This window comes from Peromyscus maniculatus, chromosome 11 (genome assembly GCF_049852395.1).
Source record: "Peromyscus maniculatus bairdii isolate BWxNUB_F1_BW_parent chromosome 11, HU_Pman_BW_mat_3.1, whole genome shotgun sequence".
NCBI lineage: Eukaryota > Metazoa > Chordata > Mammalia > Rodentia > Cricetidae > Peromyscus > Peromyscus maniculatus.
Window position 1 is genome coordinate 91,155,279 of NC_134862.1, and position 18,044 is coordinate 91,173,322.

General features: G+C 44.2%; 2 protein-coding genes across 5 annotated transcripts in view; one reads left to right on the forward strand and one right to left on the reverse strand.

The window, feature by feature from the left end:
• The window catches only part of Tp53bp2 (tumor protein p53 binding protein 2), a 54,370-nt gene extending 45,382 nt beyond the window's left edge, over positions 1-8,988 (forward strand). For all 3 annotated transcript variants that reach the window (XM_006988598.4, XM_042258750.2, XM_076548119.1), the window contains exons 16-18: positions 1,808-1,974; positions 5,226-5,425; positions 8,242-8,988. In XM_006988598.4, coding sequence (XP_006988660.1) covers positions 1,808-1,974; positions 5,226-5,425; positions 8,242-8,283 — 409 coding nt within the window. In that variant the 3' untranslated portion in view covers positions 8,284-8,988. The remainder of the gene's footprint in view (positions 1-1,807; positions 1,975-5,225; positions 5,426-8,241) is intronic.
• Positions 8,989-14,099: 5,111 nt separating this feature from the next.
• Capn2 (calpain 2) overlaps positions 14,100-18,044 on the reverse strand; it is a 57,833-nt gene continuing 53,888 nt past the window's right edge. For both annotated transcript variants that reach the window (XM_076548120.1, XM_006988599.4), the window contains 2 exons: positions 17,911-17,969; positions 14,100-15,169 (listed from right to left, as the gene is read on the reverse strand). In XM_076548120.1, coding sequence (XP_076404235.1) covers positions 15,146-15,169; positions 17,911-17,969 — 83 coding nt within the window. In that variant the 3' untranslated portion in view covers positions 14,100-15,145. The remainder of the gene's footprint in view (positions 15,170-17,910; positions 17,970-18,044) is intronic.

An 18,044-nucleotide genomic window follows, 5' to 3' on the forward strand; every position in this document is an offset into this window, starting at 1 on the left:
GCAGTGCCCCTTACAGCTCCCCTTGCCCTCAGGCTCTTTTGCACACTTTGATGTGCATATGTATATATGTATGTATGTATCTGTGTATAAATACATATTTATTTATATGTGTATATAAGTATATATACACACTTTTGGTTTAGCAGAAGCCAATTCTTACTGTATCACATTATCCTTGCTTGAAACTTTAGATCCTATGTAATTTTTCACTCTTAGAAACTAGCACAGAAAACAAATCTGTATAACTTGGGGCTAGGAGATGATATATTAGGTAAAGTGCTTGCCCTGCAAGTGTGAGCCCCGAGTTTGGATTCCCAGGTCTGTAACCCTAGTGTTGGGCAGGCAGAGACAGGCAGAGACTGGCAGATCCGTGAGCTCACTGGCCAGCCAGCATAGGCAGTTGGTGAACTCTAGACTCAGAGGAAAACCTTGTCTCAAAATAGAAAGAAGGTTCCATCGATAGAGGAAGATACCTAACTGACTTTTGACATTGGTATGCACTCAGATGTGCACAAAACCATAAATGTGCACAGATGCTTGCACTCAAGCATATACTGTACATTGCTCACACACGTAAATCTGTAGTCATTTTCACCAAAATAGTAATAATAATAGTATTCTGGAGCATGAAGGGTCTGAATTTCTTTTTTAAAAAACTATATCCAGCTGTGGGTGGTGACATGGGCCTGTAATCCTAGCACTCAGGAGGCAGAAGCAGGTGGATCTCGAAGTTCAAAGCCAGCCAGGGCTATATAGTGAGATCTTGTCTGTAAATAAATAAATAAGCAAACCTTTTACCCAAAATACAAGATGTAGCTCAGTTGTGGAGCACGTCTCTGCATGAATGAGGCACCGGGGTCTCTCAGCTCTGCGGTTAGAAGGGGGTAGAATCAGTGAAAGAAAGAGAAGAGACAGGGAGAGAACAAGCAGAAAAGCATTTTAGAGCCTGATTCATAATGGTCTTAAGGCAGTTTTCTGAGTTTGGAGACACAGATTTTTTTTTTATAATGTTAATAAGTTCCTGCTAATTCATTGCCTAAAATAGATTGAATTATGTGTGTGCATATGTATATTTGTGTTATAGTCACTGTTTTAAGACTGTATTTTCAGGAATCATCTCTACAGTTTGTTACAGTCACTTTTCTACTTAGAATTGAATTGACAGTTGGAGTCAAAATTTACTTTGAGTTTTAAAAATATATGTGCAATTTGATTCCTTGAAAGTTGATGGTGAAAAGAAATAAATATTGGCATTCAGGCATATAGTTTAAAGACTTAGATTTTTACTCTGACAGAAATGAGCAGGTTTCAGGGCTAGAGAAATGGCTTAGGGGTTAAGAGCACTGGCTGTTCTTCCACAGAACCTGGGTTCTATTCCTGGCACCTACGTTGTAATTCACAACCATCTCTATGTAACTCCAGTTCCAGGGTATCTGACATCCTCTTCTGGCCTCTCTAGGTACCAGGCACATAGGTACATGCAAGGAAAGCATCTATATACATAAAACAAAACCCTAAAATTTAAACAAGAACCAAATCCACTTTCTTCTGTTCTTTGTAGATCACTGGATTCTTCTCACCGGCACTCAGCTCCCAGCCCCAGTGTCCTCCATTGCTTTAGATACTGTCCTTTGTAGCTGTAACTCTTTTACAGGTGTGTCGTCTGTCTCGATTGAACTGGTTTTAAAAAGCTCTTTGTGAGGCTAATACGGAAAAGACCGAAGAACTTGCTCCACGGATAACTCGCCAAGTGGAGGCCGTTCAGTTGGAGAAACACTTCTAACCAGCGCTGTGTTTTGCTTCCCAGGACCCCATTGCACTGTGCTGCCTCCTGTAACAATGTCCAAGTGTGTAAGTTCTTGGTGGAGTCGGGAGCGGCTGTGTTTGCTATGACCTACAGTGACATGCAGACAGCTGCAGACAAGTGTGAGGAGATGGAGGAAGGCTACACGCAGTGCTCCCAGTTCCTCTATGGTATGTATGGAGGAAAGTTACATACGGTGCTCCCAGTTCTTCTGTGCTGTGTATGGAGGAAGGCTACATGCAGTGCTCCCAGTTCCTCTATGGTATGTATGGAGGAAGGTGCATGCAGTGCTCCCAGTTCCTCTGTGGTATGTATGGAGGAAGGTGCAGGCAGTGCTCCCAGTTCCTCTGTGGTATGTGTGGAGGAAGGTGCACGTGGTGCTCCCAGTTCCTCTATGGTATGTATGGAGGAAGGTGCACGCAGTGCTCCCAGTTCCTCTGTGGTATGTGTGGAGGAAGGTGCACGCAGTGCTCCCAGTTCCTCTGTGGTATGTGTGGAGGAAGGTGCACGCGGTGCTCCCAGTTCCTCTGTGGTATGTATGGAGGAAGGTGCACGCAGTGCTCCCAGTTCCTCTGTGGTATGTATGGAGGAAGGTGCACGCAGTGCTCCCAGTTCCTCTGTGGTATATTGCCAGTGCTGTCACGTGTTGACTACTGTATTTATTACCCTTTGTCTCTGGGGACCAGCTCAAAGCTTAATAAGTATGGAACAAAAAGTTATTTGTTCCATAATTCTGGATGCTGAAAATAGGACAGCTGAGGTCACAGATCCTTGCATGTGCCTGGCAAAAGCTGTTGTCAGAGACGTCTTCAGCTACAGCTGATTATAGTTAGTTTAAGTTTTTGAATGTTCAAAAGACCTTCTATTAGGGTGTTAGCACTTAGTGGATTATAGCATGCTGTAAAATGAGATTTAAAAAATAAACATGTTGGGCTGGAGAGATGGCTCAGAGGTTAAAAGCACTGGCTGTTCTTCCAGAGGGCCTGGGTTCAATTCCCAGCAACCACATGGTGGCTCACAACCATCCTTAATGAGATCTGGTGCCCTCTTCTGGCCTGCAGGTATACGTGCAGGCAGAATACTATACATATAATAAATAATTTAAAAAACAAACAAACATGTTTTAGAGTTTGTTTTTATTTCATGTTTGAGTTTATGATTTTGATTACTGTCAAAAGATGTCCTGTTAGGGCTGTACTTAAATACAGCTCTCTGTTTAGAGAAAAATGGAAGTGAAGTTGAGATGGGTATATGTTGATTGTCTTTTATGTAGGATTAAAAAAAATTTTTTTTTTTAAATTTACAGGACTTAGCAGTTACAGTAAACTTCTGTTCAATTTAGCTTGAGAGACAGGAAATCAGGAGGTGGTCAGGAGGCTATGTTGCCCAAGCTCTCAAAAGCTTCTTACCAATTTTAGGAAAGTTCCAGAGGTTAAAGGTACATGCCTTTGCCTCCTCTGCCTGGCCATGGTCCTTAGGTCTTGGGTGTCTTTGCCTATTTCAGGTTGTAGGTGAGAAGAGGGAGTTCTTGAAGCTCACAAAATCCCTGTCATCTTCCTAAGTGGTCGTCCGTCCTTCTGTCCGTCTGTTCTCCCTTCCTCCCTCCCTTCCCTTCCTCCCTCCCTTCCTTTTTTTTCTGTTCATTTTGTGGCACTAGTTTTGAACCTAAGGTCTTAAACATGCTAGTAGGTCTCTGCCATTGAGTGACACCCAGCCCTTCAAACTGTTTAGATTCATTATTGAGACTTATGATTGCATTTTGTTTGTTTTCAACTTTTTTGGACCAATAGAGTATTTTGACATTAACATTATGTAAATTCATATGATAGACAATGACTTTTTAAAAAAAGACATGAAGGATTTTTGGTTAGACTTTTTTGATAGATGAATTATATCACAGATTTCAGGGGTAATGATACATTTTGAAGGTTCACTACTGATAATGGACCGGGCACAACTCCCATCTGAGGGAGAAGAACCTGACCTCTGAATATGTGGATCTTCTGTAAGATTTATTTTTCTATTTCATTTTCTTTTATTCTGTGCATGTGGATGGTTTGCCTGCATGTATGTCTGTGTACCACGTTCATGCAATGTCCTTGAAGGCCAGAAGAGGGCATTGGATCCCTTAGAACTGGAGTTAGGGAGGTTTGTGAACCACCATGTGGGTGCTGGGAATTGAACCCCAAGTCCTCTGGAACAGCAGCCGGTACTCTTAACTTAGCATGTCTCAGGGCCTCCCCTGCCTCCCCTCCCCCCATTTTTAATGGAAATGTCATTGAAAACTAGGACTTGAATTGTTAATTTGAGCATATTTCAGTACCTAGGGTTTCTTTCCATTCCCATCCCAAGCAAGAACAAAGTGAAGCTTTAAAACATGGTGGAGTTAGATTTGTGTGAGGTTTTGTTGTACAGTCTTGTCTGTGATGTTGGGGTGGACCTGGGCCTTGTACATGCTTCATGAATGATTTCCCACCGAGTGACACTCGAGCTTTTGTCCCGTCCTGGTCTTTGTGTTATTTAAAAAGGTCTTACTGTCTTTTGGAAAAGAACATTTCATTTCTTTGTTTTTGTTTTGTTTTGCCCAGAGCAAGAGATACAGCACGTACTGCTTATTAATTGATACGTTAATTGTTATAGGCTGATAACTAATTGTTGGATGTTCAGAGCTGAAAAATGTTCACGAGTCAAGCAGATATTTTCCCGTATTTTTAAGACATAAAGGCACATGAAAATGAACTGTGTGCTGTAAACCTTGTTGCCATGCCCCACTCGCCTTCCTCTGCTTGCTGTGTCCTGTGCTGCCCTTCACCTAGGGCACAGAATGAGGAAGTTGACCTAACTCACAGTCATTAAGTAACTGCTGGAAAATGCCCTTTTGGGAATTTTCCCGTTTGTAGATTTCAACATGCAGAATTCCGATTTCCCACGTATAGAAAGTAACCATACACAAACTTTTCTATCTTACCTAAACTGCTGTATTCTGCATCTGACACATGATGCTATCCTTTTTCTTCGTTGATGTGGTGCTCTTTGAAAGTTTTCCTGTTGGCTCTGTGTGTCTGGTGAGGACTGAAGCTCCTGGTCGAAAGCTGACAAGCCTGTCATTCCCTTTTAATGTCCTGGATTCAAGCAGTTTTTCTTTAAGCTCCTGGGCAAGCAGAAGGCTTCCTCTCTGGGGAATGCAAGCTTTTCAAGATGCCTAGGAAGTGGCTGTTTTTGGCCTTGTAGTACAGCATCATTGTGTGGTTTCTAGTTTCTCTCCCAGGCTGGGTCATTTTTTTATTGAATGCTTGATGTAGTAGCTCTGACGTTCTAGTGAGTATCCTTTTCCCATTTGTTTCATCGAGTTTAAAGTTCTTATGAGTGGTGTAATCTGAGTGGTAATCCCGTGTGTTCTCTTCCTCTGTCTCTCTTGTAGGAGTCCAGGAGAAAATGGGCATAATGAACAAGGGAGTCATTTATGCACTGTGGGACTATGAGCCCCAGAACGAAGATGAGCTGCTCATGAGAGAAGGAGATTGCATGACTGTCATCCACAGGGAAGATGAGGATGAAATCGAGTGGTGGTGGGCACGCCTTAATGACAAGGAAGGATATGTTCCCCGCAACTTGCTCGGAGTAAGTCGCTCCAGCATGTTCCGTGTGTGTGTGTGAAACGGCTTTGCATGAACTGCTGTGTACTTCCAGTGTAGCTTACTGCCCTGTGCTAATGAGACGTGATGCTGGGCTGGAGAGGCTGGAGAGGTGACCCAGCAGTTACGAGCACTGCTGCTCTTCCAGGGGACCCAGGGTCAGTGCCCAGCAGCTCCCTGGCAGCTTTCAACCATCTATATAAACTCTGTTTCTAGGGGATCCAGTGCCTGCTCACTGCACATGCATGGTACACGTACATACACTCAGGCAAAACACTCGTATACCTAAAATCTTTTAAAAGGACACATGAAGCTTAAATTCTGATGCTCTTAATTTAGATTCACAGCCATATCTACAGTGCACCTGATTATACTTAGGAGATATTAATAGATTTGAAAGCCAGAATAATGTGTTTTCAAGATTTTTGCATTAGGCTCTTATATAGGTTTAAGCCAGGTGCCATAGGTCATGCCCATATCCCCAGCACTTGGGGAATGGAAGTAGGAAGATCAAAACCAAGCTCTTTGGACTTGGGTATTCTTCTGTGTGGCTTATGCACACAGAGATGTATGGGTGTATGAAAGAAGGAGAGGAACAGTGTAGGTAGATGAAGGTACCTGCTTGCAGGTCTGCTGTTGGTAAGGGAAGGAAGGGTGGAAGTCGTGGATACATGTGTCATGTAGGTCACGGGCACTGGATTCCACAGCCCTGCTGATTCAGTTGGAACTTTTCTGTTCTGGGTAAGCAGGTGGTGGGAAAGACTAGAAAAGCCTGCCCCTGAGCTTCGTGTGCACACAGTGCAGGGAGTCCATGGGAAGCGCTGGTAGGTTTCATCAAGCATCAGACAGACAGGGTCTCTCCCATAGATACCAGGTAGAATCTGCCTGGGGAGACTTCTCCAGCATCATACCTGCCTGCTAAGGTTCCTCTGCTTGGGTGTTTCAAGTGGCTTTGGCCCTGGGACCTGGTATTCTGACAGTGACTCTCCCTTTCCTGTGATTGCCTGTCAGATGTCCATTTTAAGTCATTTCCTATACCTTAGCTGTTGTTTTCCAGAGAGCAGCATTTATTGTGAGATCAACTGCTGAGCCATCTCTCCATCATGCCTTAGTCTCTCAAGTGCTGGGATTACAGTTGTTCCAACATGCTTAGTCATGTCGTCCCCCCCCAACCCCCCGTTTTTGTGGGGGAGGGGATGAGACGGTTTTGCGATGTAACTGAGGCTGGCTTCCAACACTCAATCCTCCTGCCTTCTAAGTGCTGGGTTTACAGATACGTCTCACCGACCTAGTCATCTCTTGTAAATTGATAATTACTTGTGCATATTTGCAGTCTATAACATGACTTTTAAGGAGTTTTAAAAACATTTACTTAATGTGTGTGCGTGTGTGTTTATGCGTGTGCCACAGTATGTGTGGAGGTCAGAAGACAATTGGGAGTTCCGAGATTGAACTCGGGTCCTGCAGCTTGGCAGCCAGTGTTGTCCTTAGCTGCTGAACCATCTTGCCGGTGCCTGTGTCCCCAGCCCTAACCCAACCTTAAATAACAGGTTTATATTTATAAAATGGTAAGTCAGGCTCACGAACATCAAGCCTTACATAGCTAGATTTTCATTTTGTGATGAAAATAAAATCTGTTAACCAGTTTTCAATTAATATTCATGTTTTTAACTATAATTCCCATGTTGTACAACAGAACTCATTGAATGAGTTTAATTCCCTAGTAACGAAATGCCCTGGTTAATGAGATGGGAGGATTATTCTCGAGGGGAAGCAGTTGCTCAGAAGGTTCTGAAATTAACAGACTGGGATAAAGGTTGTAATTTTAGTCCTAAACTTAGATACTCTTGGTTCTCTGGCAATTTCTTCTGTACCATGTTTTTAGTATCTTTTGGTGTTTAAAAAAAAATAAAATAAAGGAAATTGTATAATAGTGATTTTGTTTTTTTAAAGACAGGCTCAGCCATGAATCTTTAAAGTGCATTGGTGAATATCTTCTCAGCTGAAACTAACTCTTAAATAACCGCACCACCATTCTGTTCCTAGGAGAAAGAAGGGGGAGGGTTTGTGTAGTTTGATGGTTGAATTCTAGTGTGACCTGCTCTGCCCTTCTAGACGGACCTTGCAACCCTCACATAGCTTCTCCTTACCCTTGTTATGGAAAGCACAAGTCAGCAGAATTCCAAAGCATTTCACCTGTCTTCCCTAAGTCTGCTGACTCGGTATTTTGTTTCCTGTAGGCTCAGGTCCCACCCAGACTGTCATGTCCCTGAGAATAAGGTTGAAGAAGTGTGGTTTACATCTGTGATCCCAGCACTTAGGAGGCTGAGGCAAGAGGATTGTGAGGCTAGCCTGGGCTACCTCGGGAGACTCTTCTCTCCTTTTTTAGACTTTTTGCCCTATCTTAGTGGGCATTCCAAACTGGAGCACACAGTTGCGGACAGACAAGCGGCCGTCAGCAGTTTGGCTTCCCAGGCTGCTGTGTAGTTGAGTCATTGCCTGGGCTTTCATGTCTTTGCTCCGTGGTATTGTTCCAGCTGATGGACCCTTGTGACCTCCAAAGGGCTTTCAGTGAGTAGCCAGTGTGACCAGTGCCAAGTGTGAGCTCTTGTGTACTCAGGCGGCCAGCATGCTTCCACAGCTCAGTGCTTTTCTGAGTCAGTTTCCTGTATCACATTCCTTCCTGCATTTATTGAAATGCCACAGAACTTCCATATATATGGCACATGTAAATGTTTTTTAAAACTCTCTTGCAGCTATACCCAATGGCACATATAAATGTTTTTTAAAACTCTCTTGCAGCTATACCCAAGAATTAAACCAAGACAACGGAGCTTGGCCTGAAACGAGTTACTGAAGAATTAATAAGCTAGAAGAAATACTATGATTGCTTTGGAAAAAGTTTCAAAAGACTTACTTTAATGACAGTGTAGCTTGAAAGCAATGAAGAATGTGTCCTGGAAGAAAATGAAGGATTGAAGAAGTCATTAGCAGAGGATGTGCAGTGGGACTTGAGATGCTGAGTCAGCGCTGCCGTGCTGGGCGGAGTGTTCATGGCAGCATATAGCTAGGCCGCAGTGAGCCTGTTGTTTCCAAGAGACGGGACCATTTATCCGGCTGTGGGAATCAGCTTCGTGTCCCGCTTAGGGTGTTTTGGCACTGTTCCCATACCAGTCTCCTGCCAGAAAGGACCAGTGTCATCTGGCACCCTCTCCAGCCGTCCCAGCCCGGCAGGCCTTGGGAGCGCCCAGTGCTGCCCGCTTGTGCATTATCAGTGAAGAAGTGTTAGCTGCCTGTCACTGAGCAATAACTACGGTATGAGTTCTGGAGCGTTTTAAGAATTATGCATATATTTGAAATACTTAAACTACATTACACTACCTAATCCAAGTTAGATTTAGAATCTTGTTTTTAGGTTGAATTTGAATCTGTATTTATTGTCTTTTTGTATCTTGGAAATAAGAGATTTGTTATAGACTTACCCGTGTTTGTCAAGATCATAGCTGATTTTAAAAATGATTGTAATAAAATTAAACTTTATGACTCTAAGTCTCTAAGCCACTTACCAGTCTTCCTTTAATGTCGTAAACATCTTTGGCTATAGGTCATAAGCCACAGGACTGTCTCATGCATAGCTGAGAAATAATGAACTGTGGTAATATTTCCTTACAGTTTTGTGATGGGGAAGCAGTTCTTAATTACAAAAAACTGAGCCTTGCAGTTTACGAGTCTGGATGGCTAGAATATCTTACTTGTTTTTAGAGAGAGAGGGAAAGGGTGAGGAGTGTGTGTGTGTGTGTGTGTGTGTGTGTGTGTGTGTGTGTGTGTGTGTGTGTGTTTCATCCATGGAGGCGGGGGCGGGGTGTTAGATCCCTTGGAGCTGGAGTTAAAATGGTTTGTGAGCTGCCTGATGTTGGGGATGGATCTGAACTCTGGACCTCTGAAGAGCAGTCAGTGCTCTTGACCACTGAGCCATCTCTCCAGCCCCTAATTTTGTCATTTTAAAAAAGATCTTGGAGGTCATGGTAGCAGACCTGAGCCCTCCTGGGCTATTTGAATGCTCTCATGTCTTTTTCACATTCTTCATACAGTTATATACATTGATTTTTAAATTTTCCTTGACTGCCAAACAAGTTATTGAGTTGATTCAGAACCATTTTGCTTAGTGGAACTATAATTTAATAGAAGATATAAATGCAAAAGCAGTGGTTACTGTCTCTAGACGTTTGTAACGCTGAATTCCAACCAGGAAAGTAGATGAAAAACTGAACTTAACCTTTCAGATAACAAAGAATGACACATGGATTAAATATGGAGATTATACATCAAAGGCAAAATTCTAGACCCAGTGGGCCTCCCTTCCCCAGTTAGTCTGGCGCAGATCTCAGGACTTGCGGACTAAATTCCTTAATCAGCTAACACAATAGGGAGATCAACTTGGATTATCCAGGTGGGCCCAGTGTAATCACATGAGCCCTTGAAAAGCAGAAGGGGAGGCAGGAGCCTGAGACAGAAGGGGTGGTCAGCCAGACTTGGGGTATTTTTGAAGATGAAGGATCAGGAACTAGAAAGTGTAGAGACTAAGAAAACTCTGGACTGAACACTTGCAAGGAGACAAGACCTCAGGTTTGAAGCCATATGGACCTGAGAGCACCCCACCAGGCAAGTTGATCTGTCTGGAGATGATTCCACACCTGGAGGTGGGCTGCACTTAAACTTTTGCTGGATCCCAGTCTGTACAAGTGTGGAATAATGGGTATTTTTGTGAAGCCACTGAATTTGTATGAGATGTGACAGTAGGAAACAAATAGGACTTGAATTCTAGAACTAGACTGTTGCACTGCAGGATTTGTGTGATCTTGCCAAGCAGTTGACCTCCATGAGATTTGTTCTCCTAATCCATGTCGTGAAACCTAAGGAGTTGTTGAGAGGAACCATGGAAAGTGCTGTAGAGTAAGCTAAAGACTTACGTGAGTCTACGAAAATAGGAGATGTGGAAATTAGGAGAGGGAGCCAAGAAGGTCTGTTGTATATTCCGTAATCCTACCATTTGTTCTTATTCTTGTTGTAGTTGGGCACCACCACCAGGTGCAGCACATTTCCACATCTGCTACCAGTTGTGTATAGAGTTGCCTACCACACAGGCCACCCCAGATTGTCTTCTCTGTCTTGTTCCTTCCCTCTGGCTCCCAGTCTTGGTCTCTCTTTCTGTCTTTCTGTCATGTCCCCGCCCCAGGCTCTCCCTCCATCCCCCAATCAACCCCTTACGTTAGATCTGTTGCATGCTGTGATCTCTCAGCAGCACACCTTGGCCAGGCCCACCAGAGGTGCCTTTCTGCTGCTTTATCCTAAGAATTCTCTTTGTAGTTGTTGTTGTTGTTTTACCTGTTTTATTATTAAAGTATCAAAGCTTCTTTGTGTTAATACTTGAAAGTATAGAAAAAAGTTATTGACTCAAAAAACCACAGCTTTCAAGGGAATAAGAGATAGTTTATTATGGAGCCAATTTCAATGACCGAGGCCTAGGAAACATGGAGCCAGGTTACTCCAGGTTCCGTGTGTCTACGTGGAAGTGGTTTCGTGAAGCCTTATAGAGGTAGAGCAAAGAAAGGCATAAATCAAGGCTTAAAAAGGAATTGGGTGCATCATGGAGGCATTTGCAGCAAGATGGAGAATCTCTCCTATAGGTCTCAGATGTATCTGATTGACAATCTTAGAGTTTAGATTCATAGACTCTGATGTTTATCTATTAGTCACCAGATGTTGGTCTGCCATAGAGGCAGGCAAGGGATGGCTATTCAAGGGCCTAAAATTAGCCCACGATATGGTGATTAAGCCCTGGGCCTGTAACATCACAATCTTTTCCACATCTCTGCACTTCTACAGTCTCAGAAGACCCAGCTTCTCTCTAGGAATTCTTGTTTAGAGTTTGGCAGTGGACATTGTAGAGATACTGTTAGGCATATTTTTTGTAGTCTTGGTGGGGGGTATCCCACCCCACACTTTTCCCCCAGGGTACTCTTGAGTAGGGGCAGCAGGAAATACTAGATAGAAGTATAGAGGGGGAGAGAAACAGATAGAAAATACAGGATAGCCTTGGGAGGGCCTGGATCCTAACCCATCAGGCCCTGTCTGTTGCTCCCCTAGGGGATTTAAAGGAAGGCCAAGGGGTGGAGCAAAAGACCTCCCCCCAGCACAGTCCAGTGCAGACCATCTCAGACACCTGCAGTCAGGCCTGTGGTCCGATCATCCTTTTTATGCAGACCTGCTGGGTAAAGCCACTGGAAAACCTAAATGGGCTCCAACAGTCTTGTTTTAATTGGGAGCATGCTGTAAGCAATTCTGTATTCTGTTGCTTGCCATTGTTAAGATTCAACGGCTATATAAAACTCTCATAAGTTATCAAACAGCTTAATGTTCAACATGGACTGCTTTTCAGTTCTCTGTGTTGCTGCTGAAGTCATTCGAACAGCAAAGTAAAGGAGAAGGAGGCACCGGGCAGTGGGCCAGGCTAGAGAGGGTCAGCTTTGCTCTGCTGTAATAGGCGGCGAAGCCTTGGCTGGAGGTGGTGTCATGTGACTGGAGTCCCAGCTGACAAAAGGAACGGACAGAAGGAAACCAGGAGAATGTGGGCTCAGGTCAGAGGAAGCAGTAATGGAATTAAAGGCAGCAGAGTGGTTGGGGGTGGGCTGGAGGGCTGGAAGGTGTTCCTGCGAGTTGGCATGAGGGGGTAACGTCCTTAGCCGTGTTAGAACACTGATAGGCTGTTAATTAACTAGATGGTACCGGGTGGAGATGTGATTTGGGCAAAAAGAAGTGGATGTAGGAGGCACAGCTTAGCACGCTGGCCCTGGGGGAACGCTGGCCCTGGGGGAAGGACAGGTCAGGGGAGGGCAGGTGTGTGAGTAGGATGTGTCACCGAGGAGCTGTGAGAAGAAAAACTGAAGAGATGTGTGCCCAGCCCACAGAAGGGACAAAATAGGTCTGGGCTTGCAGTTCGGGACAGAGGTATAGGGGAGTGGTGGTGAGATGTTGGTTAGGACAGTTCCTATGGGATCAACAAGCTTGGGAGTTTATTTCCTCCCTGTAACACAGGCATCGCCCAGTTTTTGATTTTAGACTGACATTTTATGTGTTTGGTTGTTTTGCCTGCTCATGTGCTAGTGTGCTACATGCCTGTGGAGGTCAAGAGAGGGCATCAGAGGCCATGGAACTGGAGTTACAGGAAGGAGGTTGTGAGCTGCCATGGGGTTCTGGGAACTGAACCTAGTCTCTCTCTCCCCTCCCACCCCCCACCCCTTTGCAATAAAGAGCACAGTTGGCAACAGGGTCAGCCCTTGAGATTAAATTGCAGCAGGAGGGCCTGGCTATGTGGTGCCAGCCAGTGATGTGTAAAATAGCCCCCGCCATTTGGGAGTGGCCAGCTCTCCTGCCCCATTCTGCACCTAACCTGAGACCCTCCTCCTCTCTCAGCTTATTAAGGCAGGACCCCTGCCCTCACTCCCACCCCCTCCCAGCTGGGTCAGCCTCCTGTTTCAAACATTGGATCACCTTCCTCAACCCTACCCCATCTTCAGTCCTTCATCTACACTACCTTGTCGCCGGTAGTCCTGAGACAATCCACTCCTCTCTATCCTGAAACCCCCAGTCCTGAACAGAGGAAGCTCATACCAGTGACCCCAGTTTGCTCCATATTCATACTCCAACCTCTTAGCCCACTCTGGCTGCATTTGAGAAATCCATCTACTACTTACATGGGGCTGAAATTCCCACTGTGGGTGTGGAGGCAGGAGGATCAGAAGTTCAAGGCCATAGTTGCAGGTCTGCCTGGACTATATGAAGCCCTGTTATATATCCCCTGCCCCTAGGGGAAAACAACAACAGCAAAGAAAGACCTCTTTCCATGAAAGAGTAGGTAGCGTTTTCCATCAGGTCATCTGTTGCTTGGATTCTAATGGTTCCCTCCAGGGAGGGGGTAAGAAGGCGCAGCATCAACGGCACAGACACCGGGAGTCCGTTGAAGGCAAATAAGGAACTCATTTATTCAATAACAGGGAAGGCCTTATATACCCTCCTTCCAGCACCCAGTCTGTGTGGTTGTCCCTCATTGACTGGGCATGATCAGGAACTCTGACATCGATCAGGAACTCTAGCAGCAACTAGGAAATCTGACAGCAACCAAGAACTGACAGCGCCTGTTGCTAGGCCCTCAGGCAGACTCCAGGTTGGCTCATAAGGAGTACATTATGTGCATGCCTTGGCAACTGGTCTGAGCCACCTTCCTCAACCCTATGGGCCTGTCCTACTACAGTAATTTTTCCCATTTTATTATTCTTCAAGGTCACCAGTGACAGTCATAACCCTAGATTCATGAATTAATATGGGGTTTTCTCAGCTCTCTTGCTGGCCTAAGTGATGGAGCCAGCAATGATAGAGACCAACAAACAGGTGAAATTAGAACTGCCCTTTCTGGTCAAATGCCCAGAACTTCTGAACTAGAGTTTTAAAACATCATATAGCTCCATAGTTTAATTATGGGTAAGACGTCTTCTCAATGGATGAGTTTTCAGAGCAGCAGACCTAAGTAGAACCCAGCTGTAACACTGTGCTCATAAACCCTCCCACAGGGGCCACACTCTGGGAACAAAAACAAGGTGTGATGTGACTGCATTGGCAACTCTTTATTAACAGTACATTTGGAAGGAGATAAGGCAAGATGCTTACAATGTTGCTAGTATATCCCCCAGATCAAGAAGCCAGCCTGTTTGTTTTAAGAAGACCTTCTGAGCTCTGTCCTCCCCAGCTCTAGGCACAATCCCTGGGGTTAGTGAAGTGCAGAAACATTTGAGGCATCCAGCAGCTTGCTTGCCCTTTATCACGATCTTCTTGCAAACTGGACACCTGGCTCTGATGTATTGCTACAGTTGCTCAGGGTAGGATGCTGTCACCACTCATTATTTGTAAGACTTAAATGTGTAAGGCCAACTATGGTCAAGGACTTGAGTTTAAGAAGGACTTTACTGTTCATGACAGTGTATAAAAACCATCTTTTGTTAGAACCAAATAATGGAACCATGATTTTGATTTTTTCTGATTTCATTTTTGAGACAGCGTCTTGCTAGGTAGTCCTGGTTGACCTCTATCTTGGAATCCTGTTTGCCGGGATGTGCCACCACTCCTGGCTCCTGGATTCTTTAGATGTCTCCATCAAACTACTTCAGGATGCATCGTTATATTTACCAGTTTGCTCAGGGCAAGTGTCAGTCCCTGGGCTGCTGTGGCAGATGCCACCACTGCATTTTAAAACTTAAAAAAATTTCTTTAAATATTCCCATCAAGGCCTTGTGGCCTCTGAGATTGATTTGCTGTTTGCCCAGCTGTTTAATGCCTGTCTCTCTGCATTCCTTCCTGATTTAATATTGCTGTGAACAGGAAAAGGTGTAGAAGTAAAAAGTATATACTATTTACAGACATGGAGCTTTCTTCGAGCTTATCAAGGGTTATGCAATTCATTTGCATTTGGTTTATCGATATGCAAATCTTTTACTCTGATATGTGACAATTCATCTATCTCAGACGGTTATATTCTTCAGGTTAATCATCCATTTAAGTAAATGCTCCCATAAGTTTGAGGTCCAGAGACAAAGTGTTTGGAAGTTCAGGCATCGGCTGTTTCCTTCCGCTCGAAGTCTTCAGGCATGTAACTTCAGAGTACGGAAAAACTCAGCCACTGTGTGAAGAAAAGAACCAGTTATTCAGGGACCATCGTTAAAATGAAAGGCTCTATAGGTGGCTTTGGGTTATGCTGGAAGATGGTTGAACCTGAAAGCTTACCGAGGATTAAGATGTCAGTGCCCTAGCAGGTAGTTCATTCTACCTAACTTCTGAAGACTGGTTCAGCAGTTTGATGATTAAACTGGTGGTTGCATTAGTGCTGAATACAAATAACGTATGGACCAGCATTTTCACACCTTTGTCTCAACACATCACAGCAGGGGTTTGTTTGGGGGCTGGTATGGTGGTGTGTACCTTAAGTTCCAGTACTAGGGAGTCAGAGGCAGGCAGATTGCTGTGAATTTGAGGCTAGCCTGGTCTACATAGAGAATTTCAGGCCAGCCAGGAATTTTTTGAGATCCTGTCTCAAAAAATTTTTTAAAAAGTTTTGAGTTGTGGGCATCCAGAAACCACTGGCTTCAGCTTTGGTTCTAAATTGGAGCGGCAGGAACTCTCAGACCCTAGATTGGTGTGGTGCTGTGGGATGTTAATGTATGTCCTGTGGGAGCCCTTCTTGGGTTCCTTGTGGCGTTACCCAGCAGGTTTGCATAGAGGATGATTAGGACCATGGGCCTGAGTGCAGGTGTCTGAGATGGTCTGCACTTGGCTGTACTGGGGGATGGTCTGTATGTCAAGTTGCTCTGATTGGTCAATAAATAAAACCTGATTGGTCGTGGCTAGGCAGGAAGTATAGGTGGGACTAACAGAGAGGAGAAATAAAAGAACAGGAAGGCAGAAGGAGACACTGCCAGCCACTGCCAGGACAAGCAGCATGTGAAGATGCTGGTAAGCCACGAGCCGCGTGGCAAGGTATAGATTTGTAGAAATGCGTTACTTTAAGATGTAAGAACAGTTAACAAGAAGCCTGCCAGGGCCATACAGTTTGTAAGCAATATAAGTCTCTGTGTTTACTTGGTTGGGTCTGAGCGGCTGTGGGACTGGCGGGTGACAGAGATTTGTCCTGACTGTGGGCAAGGCAGGAAAACTCTAGCTACAGTGTGGAATACACCAAGTCATTTGTGGAAGCCCTCCAGGGTGATGTAACCCACAACTGAAGTTGAAAATCATGAAAACCACAGCATAATTAAGGGGAGACTTTCTAGACAGGGCTAATCCTTGGCAATGACTCCTAGGGGATATTTAGGAACCTGTGGAGGGTAAGCTAAATGAAGAGTGAATAGAAGGTATTCCTTAGGAAGCAGGAAGGGACTGGTCAGAGTGTGAGCAGGGAATGGGGTTGGGGAGCCAGCAGGAATGAGAAATAGGCTAGTTTCTAGAACCTAGCATTGCATGTTTGATGTTCCAGTTGTATTGACTTGCCTTTAAATTGCAGGCTCAGGCTAAGGGTGCTTCCTAGGTGATATAACATATAATATAATATAATAAATATAATATAATATTATATATATATATATATATATATATATATATATATATATATGAGAGAGAGAGAGCTTTAAGCAACTGGTCATTTGTAGTTAGCTAAAAGGTTTCCACTTGGATACATGTACTTGACAATGCACTGCAGAGCAGTGAACAGCTGTTTGAGTGTTGGTTTAAACCAGAGTTCAAAATTCAAGAAAAAAAAGTTGTTAGAACCTCAGCCCTGTCTTCCTGCCATTCTGTTCCTCCGTGTGACATGGGGAAGTATCGATGATGATCATTCCCACCCAGTACTGCATCCTTCCATGGCCTTCTGGACTCATGTGGTCCTGGATTCTCTGCTGCTTTTTTTTTTTTTTTTTTGCCATGCTGGGACTCAAACCCAGGGCCTTGTGAACGCTCAGCAGGCTCTCTACTCTCCCAGTTGCTCCTGTGAGTATGAGCCTTCTGTTAGCAGGATGACAAGAGGATGCCCTATGCTTTGTATTTGGTGAAGATGCCTGACACGTTGACTTAGATCAGTGGTTCTCCACCTTCCTAATGCTGCAACACTTTAATACAGTCCCCCATGTTGTGGTGACCCCCAGCCATAAACCTTCCTACTTTATAACTGTAATTTTGCTACTGTTATGATTCATAATGTAAATATCTGTGTTTTCTGATGGTTTTAAGAGACCCCCGTGAAAGGGTCAGTTGATTCCAAAAGAGGTTGTGATCTACAGGTTGAGAACAGCAGACTTAGATTGATCTCAGATCTAGACATATAAGCCTATTATGACATACGATAAGTGTATGTATTGTTAGTTTCATGTTAAAGAGGAGAGATAATAGAAGTATTTGTCTCAAAAAGTACTTTGAGTAGATATTATGTCCTAAAATGGTAGGTCTTTCCAGAACCCAACCTAAATTTCACTCAAAGGGTTTCATTCTACAAGCACATTCTCTCAAGTGCTGATCAGTTCTTTCCTCAGCCATCTGGTATACCCAGTCAACTTAGTTTAACGTGGTGCTCATGTTCCCATCAAAGCTCATGGGACGAGAGAGCCAGGTGTGTTTTCCTGGGCAGGAGAATCAGCAAGTAGTTCAGAAATAGAAAAATCAAAGTGCATCATGGGACTTTACAACCATTTGCAGGCTAATCCCCAACAGACCAGGAACAAAACAAAAAAATAAAAAATAAAACAACAAAAAACTCAGAAGCAAAATTTCCAAAAGAATGTCACCCTAGGAACAGCCTGTTCAGATCACCCCGAAAACAGCCTGTCTGACCTATCTTCCACCAGCTTTCCCAAGAGCCAGGAGCTGCTGACTTACAGAAATAAGGTTGAGTTCTATCGTCCCAGTGTTCTCAGGATCCAGCTGCTTGAATATCTCTGTGGAGGGAGGACAGGGGGTGTGAACAATGAGGGCATGGAAAGGCAGATTGCAGCGTTGTCCAATTTGGCAGC